At 43.7% G+C, this 12,259-nt stretch overlaps 1 protein-coding gene across 1 annotated transcript in view; it reads left to right on the forward strand.

Annotated features, from left to right (window-relative positions):
- The window catches only part of SPAG6 (sperm associated antigen 6), a 182,593-nt gene extending 170,771 nt beyond the window's left edge, over positions 1-11,822 (forward strand). Inside the window, exons 10-11 of the mRNA XM_088454203.1 lie at positions 10,594-10,739; positions 11,547-11,822. Coding sequence (XP_088310329.1) covers positions 10,594-10,739; positions 11,547-11,613 — 213 coding nt within the window. The 3' untranslated portion in view covers positions 11,614-11,822. The remainder of the gene's footprint in view (positions 1-10,593; positions 10,740-11,546) is intronic.
- The last annotated feature ends 437 nt before the right edge of the window (positions 11,823-12,259 follow it).

The following is a 12,259-nucleotide window of genomic DNA, read 5'->3' on the forward strand; positions in this document are numbered from 1 at the left end:
GTGGGTGACCACCCACGGCTAGTGCGAGCGACCTGCAGATGGTCGCGATTATCGCGACCATCAGGCTTGCGACGAGACCCTGCAGGAGGGTCTCGGCTCCCGCAAGCCCGAGTGGACTTCCTGCTCTATTAGTCCACTACTTACATCACGAGTGATGTCAGTAGGGCTGTCCACAGACGGCAGGCATTCCTAAGGGAACGCCTGCGTTTGTGCAGCCACCTCCCTCCCCGCCTACAAAACGGGGTGAGCTGTCAATCAACATCGACAGCCGCCCTGTCTTGTAGTGAACCCCGGAGCGACAGTGCTGCCGTCGCTCTCTGGGGCTCGCGCATGCGCACGCCGGAGGCGGCGCATGCGCAGTGGAGGAACTGCACACAGCACTCGCAAGCGGGTCTGAATCAGGCCCTATACCTCTAAAAAGTTGCATGGCACATGCAACCCACCATGTCTACATACAGAGTCGCAGGACTAATTGCGCTGCACTGACTCTGGAATTTATTGGGCATTCCCGGACGGCGACTGGGAGGTGGCTAAACAGACGCACAAAGATATTCCCTCTGAGGGGTGTGTTATGGGAGTGTCACAGGAGTGGTTGCAGACTCAGAACCTTAATTGTGTACATTGGCAACCATACTCTGACGGAAATCCCGCAGCCAGCACATACCTCCCAACGTTTAGAAATCCCGAACCGGGACACCTCACTTGCGCCAAAGGGGGGTGTGACATCGTGCTCGCTAGACCATCACCTCTGTTCTGTGTTGTTTTAGGGGCACGACCGTGTGTCACATACACATTTTTCATGACACTGGTGGCAAGCCCAGCACTGCGACTGCTGTTGGACTATCCTCACCCTCTTTACATGAAATAAAAGGACGCCGCATGTGGCATCCATAACCCGATGATGCTCTGCTCTAGTGTCCCTTCCAACCGCCCGCGGGACACAGCGGCCGGCAGGCGGGACAGTGGGACTTTCCCACTGCAGTCGTGGGAAAGGTGCAAATTCCCATGGTGCTTCTAATGGTTGCGCCTGCAGCCAATCGAAGTGGACATCCTTGCGCATTCAGATGCACACTTGTACACCAGGGGAAGGGTTTATTGTTCTAGCATAAAGTCGCAGGCGTGACTATGGCATAGGTCACGAACGCGGTGGCAGCAGTGTGCGTCTCAGAATCCACCCCAATATGTGATCTATTTTTTGCCCACACCAGTAACACACATTGATGGAGAACACGTTTTACGTCCATTGTACCCCTACTATGATATTATGTACAGTACATGGCTACTCTGGGACCATGGCACAGCTTAATATCCTTGTGTACAAAGGCAGAAAGCTTCTCCTGTGCAGTTTGTAGGTAGGCTCTCAACAGTGAAAACACTGTGAAGATTTAATGCTTCCCTTAACACAAGAAAATCTCGGCTAGGTTTCCCCTTTTTAATGAGGCACTGAATGTTATGAACTTGAAATAATTGTAGGTCTGCTCACATGCACACTCCACACAAGTGGAATGCCGCCTCAGGGCATTACAGGCCATGAAATCATTTCTTTAATAAAGAAAGATGGGATATTAAAGGTCTCTTTTTGTCTCATTAGGTAACAGCAGACCACAGCTGCATAGAATGTTCTAAATATAACATGAATTTATAAAGTGGCTTTCATCCAATCTGGCTCCCAGAGAGCTTTGCATTATTAGATGCAGACATGCAGCCACACTTGGGGGTAGATTCCCAGACCGCATTTGTGGCCTTTCCTAGTTTACTTTATAACCTACAAGGGCTGGTAGGGAACCGAAATACATTTTGTAATTATTACATAATTAACGTTTCCTCAAATCTGTGTTATCCTCCCCACCGATCAGGATGTTGTGGGAACAGCAAAGCTGTATCTGCAGTATGGAATGAGAAATGTCATTATACAGAGCAGATATTAGCCTGTGCTTTTATATAGACTGTATTAGCTGTGTGTGTGTCTAAGGGGCCAGTAGTAGACTTTTCTCTTTCTCCCTTTTTTTTTCCTCTTCTGGTCAGAGTTGAGGGAAAACAGATTGGTCTGAGGTACAAATCTGTTCCAGGGGTGCAATAAAAGTCAAACAGATTTAGTGATAGGAGAAGTTGTAAAACGCAGGCACTAGATAGGGAGATAAGTTGTACTGTGGTCGTAAAGATCTAATTGAGGTATTAGGCAAATAATCTGGAGTGTGTGAACTCGCAACCTTTTTTTGTGTATGGCACAAAGTGCGTACAATGCTCAGCTGTAACTGCAGAGGGGTTAACGAAACAAGTTATTTAGAGACCCTCTCAGCCAGCCAAAAATACTCTGGAACCAGTCATTGCTACATTCTTTCCTTCATTAGGTATAAACCCATATCTTTTCTGCTTTGAAATATGTAGATACAGGGCACTCTGTTATACTTGGTACTATCCAGTACACATTCACAATACCCAGCCCTAAATTACCCCATTCACTATTCACTGCATATATGTCCACTTATACCCCTTTTACACCGACTGAAATATCCCGGGTTGATGCACGTGACTGCGCAGCAACCCGGGATTTTAGTCTGTGTAAACGGATCACCCCGGGTCCAGTGACCTGGGGATCCGACCCGGCTTGATTGCACGGGTTGAGCTCACGATGACCCGGGTCGCGCCCCATGCTGCCTGATTGGCCGGCTTCAGTGCCGCTTGGAGATGACACCATCTCCAAGCGTCCACTGCAAGCAGCACCGGCACGAAACAGTGCACCTCACCTGCCCTCCCTGCCTCCGGACCGCTGCAGGATAAGGTAAGTAGGTCGCGGAGGGGGAAGGAGGGGAAAAAGCGCTGGTGTCGTGCGCCGGATACCCGGGTCAGTGCTGACCCAAGTCTGGTGTGAACGGTGCCGACCCGGGCATAGCCGCAGTATAAAGGGGGGCTGTCCCGGGTCTGATCCGGGTTGGAAACGTGTTCCAAATCCCCGGGTCAGAACCTTGACTTTGGTGTAAAAGGGGTATTACTGTTGCAGACTAAAGTCTTACTTTCAGATACCTGTTTGCTCTGCTGTTAAATAGGAACTTTGGGGCTATTTAAGAGGTGTACGATAACCCAATACTTAGCGCACATCTCCGATTGTAGCCGTTCTGCGCCAACGCAAGACCAGTATGGGTCTACAATCCCGCACGCAGAGCGGCAGCAGACTGGCAGTTATTGATAGTCTGCTGCCATTTCTGGGCGGGGGCGGCAACGGCCTATGTTTCCCAAAACGGAGACGTGTCGCTGTTGTTGGGGGGGAGGGAGGAGGCCAGGATTTCCGTCGGCTGATGGAGATTTCCTGGCCTCTTTTGAGCAACTGCGATTTCCGGCTTCAGTGACCCCACGCAGCTCAGCCGGCAGTGGATCACGCAGACGTTACGATGCTGCATCCATGGACGCAGTTCGGAACAGTAATGCATGCAGGAAGCATGATGCCTCCTGCTGCATTACCGTAATAGTGCTATCGCAGCTGCTACCATGGTTGCAGCTGCGATAGCAATAGCGTCGGAGCTTGAATTATCCAGATTGTACACTGAGGTGCCACAAGTCATGGGCTAGCAGTATGTAGACGTAATGGTAGGTAGCATAACCATACTGTGACATCTTGGAAATTCCCAGACTTGCATAAGTTGGAATCTGATATCTCCGGACTCAGTTGAGCACTGGTTAGGCTGCTCATGGCAAGGCGACGTGAATTATCATAGCTCAAACGGGGCATGATAGTGGGTGCTTGGCAGATGGGACATTCCATTTCCAAAGTTGTGCAGATATTCTTTCTTAATCTACAGTGTCACTTGTGTACCGGGAATACCTCATAGAAGGCATTACTACACACCGTGGTCAGCGCAGTGACCGACCACAGGTGCCTAATGATCATGACCAGCGGCACTGGCCACAATTGACTGTGGTAACAGACAAGCGGCACTGGATCAAATCCCATCCACATTCAATGCAGGAGGTACCAAATGCATATCTAGCAAGTCAGTGCAGCATTCTTTAGCTTCCAGAGTGCCCCTGTTAACACTACAACAACAGACACAGTGCCTCACCTGGGCTCATGATGACTTGGACCCTGAGAACTGGCAACATGTGGCGTGGTCCGATGAGTCACGGTTCCAGTTGTTTCAGGCTGATGGCAGGGTTCGGGTGTGGTGCAGACCCTAGTTGTCAACAAGACACCGTGCAGGCTGGTGCTGGTTCCATAATGGTGTGTGGTGTGCTCACTTGGCATGGGTTGGGTCCGTTGGTCCGACTGAACATGTCATTGACTGGTAACCACAAAGTTGCATTGCTTGATGACCACGTGTAGCCCTTCATGGACTTCATGTACCTCCACAATGATGGAATAATCCAGCAGGATAATGCACTGTATCATCGGTCCCAAGTTGTCCAGAATTGATTCGAGGAGCATTCTGGAGATTTTCAATGAATGGTTTGGCCAACATGTTCGCCCGACATGAACCCAACATGAACCCAATCAAGCATTTATGACACATGGTGAAGAGGTTCATTCGTAAAGATCCTGCACCTACAAATATCATGGAGCTATGGGAAGCTATCCAGATGGCATGGGTTAACATCTCTCTAGAGGTCTTCCATCCATTTTGGGGAATTGTTGCAACGTTGAGTTGTTGCACTTTGCCGGGTTAGAGGGGGTCCTACACGATACTAGGCATCTATCCCATGACTTTTGGCACTTCAGTGTATGTTGGTTGTATTTTTCTTTCTTTTACTAAAATGTGCAGAAAATAAATTAACTTTCAGTTTGGGACACGAGGCAGCAATATATTGTCAACTGGAGATCTAGCTACGGGTTATGCATTTTGATCTGTCTCCAAATATACTTTTTTCTCCATTTTTAAAATCTAGTAAGAGATTGTCTTTGGTTCAGAATCTGATGGTCTCTGTACAAATGTCATTAAATTATGACTGATGATCTGTGAAGGGCACCAATATGTGCATGGCAAAAGTTCATATTTTAGTGAAATATCGTTGCTTGAGTTTTAGGGGCTTATTTATTAAGATGATCCCTCACAAAAATCATACAGAAACAGCAGTATTTAAGAAGAGCCTAAGGCAGGAAATATCGGAGATATTACCTGCGTTAGTCAAACTTACCCTGAGGACTAGTCCCCATAATTCTCAATGGGAACTGTGGACTTGGCCAACTTACCAAGCCCCGAGAACGGTAGGTTGTACTCGATAGTGATTGCCATCTAATGATGGCGTTATCCACTGTAGTGGGGTGAATGGTAGTTATTATGTTAAATATATTCTTTTAAGAGCATTGTTGATGAAGAGCTAATCTAAGCAAATCGTCAACACTTTTTTTTCTTCAAAAAAGTTTATTTTCATATAGAAAAGGTAGCTTAGACACTACAACCCTATATATATTTGTCAGGTACCTCATATCCTATTACTACTTTATGCTGTTGGGAGATTCTGGCCTACCACTGTGTAACTATAGCTTTACCAAAGATTTTAAAAATGAAGAGTAGAGATTTTGGCCATAGCAACCAATCGGATATTAGCTATCATTTCTCTAATGCATTCTAGAAAATGATAGCCAGAATTTGATTTGTTTGCTGTTCATGCGACTTCCTAGACGCAGCTCCAGTTACACGCGACTTTGACTATGTGCCGATCTATTCCAGCACCAGAAGCACTATGACTGTGACAAAGTTGTTCTAATTAGCCAGTATAATTGGTCTTGAGAATTGTTCTGAATTTGAACCATAACGTCGACCTAAGCATAGGCTGGACATATATATTATAATATAAAGCACTAATCCGTGGCACTCACCATTCCTAGATTTGGGGTGCAACATGGTATGTGACCACATTGTTTAAATTTATTTATTTATTAACAGTTTCTTATATAGCGCAGCATATTCCGTTGCGCTTTACAATTGTCAACATTGATAGAACAAAACTGGGTAATAACAGACAGATATATAGGTAGGAAGGCCCTGCTCGCAAGCTTACAATCTATAGGGAAATAGGCAGTAATACACAAGGATAGGTGCTATATATTGCTCCTTGGTCTAGCCACAATGCACAGTTTCTTGGTTGGCTGCTTGATCCAGTCACACAGGAATGTCGGCCAAATGTCATGAGGATGTGAGAGAAAGACGATGTGTGAGGTTGTGTGTGGACTGTAAAAGGGGATGTAATTAGATATGGAAGCTATGAAGGTTGTGTGGGAGGTTCTGGGATCTGATAAGCTTGCCTGAAGAGGTGAGTTTTCAGGGATCGCTTGAAGGATTGGAGACTATAGGAAAGTCGTATTGTGCGTGGTAAGGCATTCCATAGAGTGGGTGCAGCCCGAAGAAAGTCCTGTAACCGTGAGTGGGAGCAAGTAATGCATAGGGATGAGAGACGCAGATCTTGTGCTGAGCGGAGAGGTCGGTTAGGGCGATATTTTGAGATGAGTGAAGAGATGTATGTTGGTGTGGTTTGGTTAATAGCCTTATGTGTAAGTAAGAGTATTTTGTATTGAATACGGTAGAAAACCGGCAACCAATGGAGGGACTGACAGAGCGGGGCAGCAGACGAGGAACGTTTGGCAAGGAAGATAAGCCTCGCAGCTGCATTCATAATTGATTGTAATGGCGATAGCCTGTTTTTGGGAAGACCAGTAAGGAGGCTATTGCAATAGTCAATGCGGGAAATAATAAGTGCATGGATTAGATTTTTTGCAGTGTCTTGTGTGAGATATGGTCGAATTTTGTATATGTTTTTTAGATGTATGTAACATGATTTTGAGACAGATTGAATGTGGGGAACAAAGGACAGTTCACAGTCAAGGATGACACCAAGGCAGCGAGCTTGTGGGGCAGGGTGGATTGTCGACTTATCAACTGTGATAGAGAGATCAGGTTGGTAACTGTTGTTGGCTGGTGGAAATATAATTAATTCTGTTTTAGAAATATTAAGTTTCAGGTGGCGAGATGACATCCAAGATGAAATGAATAGAAATCACAGGGGCTCTGCACTCGCCATAATAAATTAATAACTAACAATAATAATAAACCAGTGGGGTTTTAGTTCATGAATTGATCAATGCATTTAAACTTGCTTCCCCCGTCAAGGGACCCCACATTACTGCAAGTCCCTACTCCACTGCTCAGAATTATAACATGGAAGTAGCTATCACAGTGTTAAACTCAAGGTATGCTATGTGGTGTAAAGCTCACAGCAACTTTGCTTATATCTACAGTATATTGCAAATCGTGAAATTGATAAATAGCGACCAGCGTGTTTCTAAAGCCAAAAAAAATAAAAAGATGTATGTATATCCAATTGAACAAAGTGTAAGAATAAGTGCATAAATAACAAATTAACATAAAACACAGTAGATTGAAGATAAAATATGTAAACTATTTCTAAAAAAAATATATATATACAACCTTCCACTAAAAATAGTATTCAATGCATCACATATAGAATTTTAAATAGACAACATAAATAGGAATACATATTTAAAAAAGTGTATGCATATCTGGATCATAGTAAGGAATAAGATCATCAGGCAACAAAATTAGAGCTCCCAACGTGTTTCATGTGATTAGGACTTCATCAAGGGGATCCAGACCAGCTAAACGTTGCAACTTTGCGCCTTGTAAAACATGCTGAGATGCATGGGGTGTACATGTATATATTGTTCATACATAGAAAACACTCCCAGCATTTATTGGTTTTCCCCAATAAATAACAATTCACTTTGCGTAGTTTAGCTCCAATTATCAGAGCTATTTAGTAATGCTCACTTTCAGCACAGCGTTTCCAAAAAGAGTCTGTCCCGGTGAAGCACATTCTCCATTATGAAAAAGGGGAAGGGAGTACTACGCTAGGTACTGGCCTAAATATATAATACAGTAAAATACCAACTAAAGCCTTGGGGCCTGATTCAGAGCCGCTCGCTCTGACAGAGCGCTCACTCTGAATCAGGGCCGGGCTTTTTTTTTGGAGCGGCCTCTTGGCCCACAGCTATAGCGAGCAGCCATGATGATGGTCGCGATGGTCAAGACCATCGCGCTTGCGACGCGACCCTAGTGGTAGGGTCTCGTTCATCGCAAGCCCCAGAGAGCTTTAACGAGTGATGTCAGTGGGGCCGCCCCCAAACGGCAAGCATTCCCTCAGGAACGCTTTGGGCAGCCACCCCCATGGCCTGCCCACCAAAGGGGGCGAGCTGTCACTCAACATCGACAGCTCACCCCCTTTGGTGCGAGACCCGGAGCTACGGATTGCCCGTCGCTAGCTGGGTCCGTCGTGCGCATACGCTGTGGGCCACCATCGACCCGGTTGCGAGCGCTCAGCGCTTGCAACCGGGTCTGAATCAGGCCCTTAATTCTGTATCTGAGTTGAGAAAACGTGAGGCTGCAGCGAGATAGTAATAAGTAATAGTACTTTATCCCATATATAAATAAACATCATTAGATAAAAAATTTTAGTACATGTAACACATTTGATATGGAAAAAATAACAATCCATAGATAAATAGAAAGAAGAAAAAAACGGATAGAAGACACAAAAAAGCTATTCCATTGTAATTTGAAATTTAGAAGATCGGTTACTCAGTAAATCAGTACTATGTTAGTGCATATATATTGCAATCAGGATCAGTCATTGGGAATCAGTATGACTTGCCAATAGTCACAATCTCGACAATCACATTGCTGGCAGCATAATGTCGGGCACAGTCTGCCGACACTGTATTTCTTTTATTTATTACCAGTTATTTATATAGCGCACACATATTCCGCAGCGGTTTACAGAGATTATTGGCCATTCACATCAGTCCCTGACCCCAGTAGAGCTTACACTCTATATTCCCTACCACATATACACACTGGGGTTAATTTTTTTGTGGGGGAGCCAAGTAAGTTACCAGTATATTTTTGGTGTGAGAGGAAACCGGAGCACCAGGAAGAAATCCACGCAACCACAGGGAAAATATAACTCCACACAGTTAGGGCCATAGGACCTCATTCAGAGTCGGTCGAAGCGGTCATACGGGAAAAGGGGCCGGATATGCAAATGATTCCCTCGCAAGTTGCGTCCCTAAGTTCGGATCGGTAGCTGACCGACCAAAGGTCTGAAGACAAAAAAATACGCCCCCTTCTCGTACGCATTACACGTCATCTCCGGGCATATAAGGATTAATCGAGACCATCGGGAACCATCGGAACTGGTCGTAGAGCTTAAGGTTGACCATACCCTCTCTTAAGCTCTACGATCATGTCGGTGTAAAAACCTCCCATGTCACATGTGCCATGACGCTACTTTGTTAATTATGCACTCCCATAAACCGTATGCACTCCCATAAAACGCCGTTCGCATAATGAGGCACGCCTGCGTTCGGATCTCCACTCCCCCGTTTTCAAGCACCTTCCCCTGTTACCACCCACAAACGCCTCCATCTGTCACTCAAACTACCATCCACAAACGCCTCCATCTGTCACTCAAACTACCATCTGTCACTCAAACTGTGTTCAAGGAGAGAGAAATTTCTGTTCGTAGCGACTAGTTTGCGCACGCGCATTGTGAACTTTATGCATGCGCAGTATAGCAAACATCGGTGGCGTACGACCGTGTGGCCGCTTCGGCCGACTCTGAATGAGGTCCATAGTGCTGTGAGGCAGTAATGCTAACCATAACACCAACCGTGCTGCACTAATGTTAGTTTGTGTTAGTGTCCATGTTACAACTTTTAACCTGATGGCATCATAGTGCCAACCTGGTTACAATGCTTTAACGTACTATGTCGGCAGACTGCGTTCGATATTGTGACTGTCACATAATTAGCTACCTCCCAGCAAGGAGTTAATTTCAGGGATGTCTGATGTCTGCCTGATAAACCCCATTGAGTTGCTCTGCCTGGGGCCACGTGAGGCCAACTTGTAAACTGATCCCGTCATTCAGTGCACAGGCCAAGCAAAGGGATAGGCCATATTGGGGCCTGTACTCCAGCATATGCATCATTTAATCGGCTTCTTTCTTCTAAGTGCATCCCTTTAACATGCATACACTGAAGGTACCACTTCACCTTTTTATGTTGTATTCATACTTGCTTTAGCCTGAATCTCACATTTTCTACCCTGCTTTCTGATGTTTTATTTCCTTGTCTCTTCTTTCATTTTCTTCCAGCTTTTGATGAGCAGACGCTTTATGTCTGTGCTGTCCTTCCTTCTTTCATCTGCATGGTCTCTATTCTGTACCTCCCTAACAATGTGGCCTATACAACATGACATGATAACTAGGTGAGGTCTCAACAACTGTTTTGAAGTGATGACATTCCCTGTACTTTATTACTGCTCATTCCACATTGGCAGCGCATCTCGTTATTCTTCTGCATTTTCATGTCTCTGAACCATAAAACGTGGAAGCCTCAGGGTCTCCTTTCTGCCCATTGTCAGTGCATTTCTGATCATTTAGAAATGTATCTTGATATTTGTAAATGTGTTGACATTTTCAATCTCTAATCCCATCTGGTATGCAATGACACTTTGAAGTTAGACCCGAGGTAGCGTCTGCGTGCATTGTTCCAAGCAGTGTTAAGATTTTCTGCTATTCCTTTTAAAGGTTCTTCCACACGACAGCAAAGCAAGGCGGCTCTTTGTAACAAGTGGCGGACTTAAGAAGATTCAAGAGATCTCGGCAGATCCCGGCTCCCCGCTCCAAGAGTACATCAACACGATCAATAATTGTTACCCAGAGGAGATTGTCAGGTAGAGAAATCTGTGTTATCGGTAGTGTTTATGAAGGCATCTACCTGGAAGTAAAAATTGCAGACCTAGGGCGTGATTCTTAGGTGAGCGCAGTATTGTAACGGCTGCGAATGCAACTTAATTGTCCAGGCAAGTTACCCTTTGCCTGGGACTAACTACTGATTGGCACATTGTTTATCTATACTTAAAATATTATTTCAAGATTCTTCAGTCTAGTATTTACAGTATATTAGCAAAACTAAGTGTAACATTGTATTGATAGTTCAATAATATTGTGGACCATTTACTTAGTATTTATTCATGTAAAATTTTATTATCATTTATAATTTTATTATCGGTTAGCCACATGGGCTGAACAGGACAATACAACTAACAATATTTTACATGAGTATAGACCAGTATAAACCAGTTAACAGTTTCACATAACTAGTAATATAGAAAGAAAAAAAAAAACTTTCAGTGACTATTAGAAGTAGGATATCTCATTATATAGGATAGAATTACGCATAGAAAAACTATTAGATTCAGGGAATAGACTATTTTAAAAGCTCACAGATTTAATTCTCTGTGAGAACAAAACCAATTTAAAGCACTATGCAGGACTACATTCAGAAATTCAGACAAAAGATGGCGCTTTTGCTAGGGGGAGGCACAATGGACAGAAGAGAGAATAGAACTGCACAATACACAGGGTTTGGCAATGCACTTTTAAAGCCACAATTCTGCATTAAAAAGTCACTTTTTAAACTTTTTTTTTTAGATTTTGTTTCATTCAAACATTTTGTTCATTTTATGTTTGTTTTACAGATATTATTCTCCTGGGTATTCACAGACGCTACTGGAGAGGGTGGATCACTACCAGCCAGTTGTTTAATGACTTTGCTGCTTATATTTAAATATTTTATTTTGTTACATATGTTAAAAAATATTCTTTAAAGCACTATCAACATTTTATACTACATATGACATAAACAAAAATGTGAGCTATAGACTAACAACATTTTAATGTAGTCATGTCAGAAAACAGTACATTTGTAATTGGTAACAACGGACTGTTGTCAAAAATAAAAACAATTTGACTTGTATTTCCTTGTCTGTTCATTTTTAAGTTGAAAATGAATCTAAAAATGAAATGGTGTCTTTGCATTATTATTATTATTATTATTATTATTATTATTATTATATATCAGCATTGTCTTTCTAAAACAGAATTAAAGAAGAACTACACCTAAACAAAATATTGTTGCAAAGATTGTGTCCGTATGATTGTGAGCTGGTAAATGACTTTGTAATTCTGGTCTTTTGTAGTGCAAAATTGGTGGTAACCATTTTATCTAAACGTATAGCTTTGTACAAAAATTATTTCTTTAAAACAGAGGCAGGCAAGCTAAGTTGGGACTTGTAGTTCCACAGCAGATGGAAAGCCGCTAGTTGCTAAAGCCTGGTGTAAGGACTACACCACATGAACATTGTTTTCATCCAATCTGCTGTCATCTGTGAACAAAGGGGATAATTGACTC

The sequence above is a fragment of the Taudactylus pleione genome, unplaced genomic scaffold (assembly GCF_031769625.1).
Source record: "Taudactylus pleione unplaced genomic scaffold, aTauple2 ptg000610l, whole genome shotgun sequence".
In the NCBI taxonomy this organism is placed as follows: domain Eukaryota; kingdom Metazoa; phylum Chordata; class Amphibia; order Anura; family Myobatrachidae; genus Taudactylus; species Taudactylus pleione.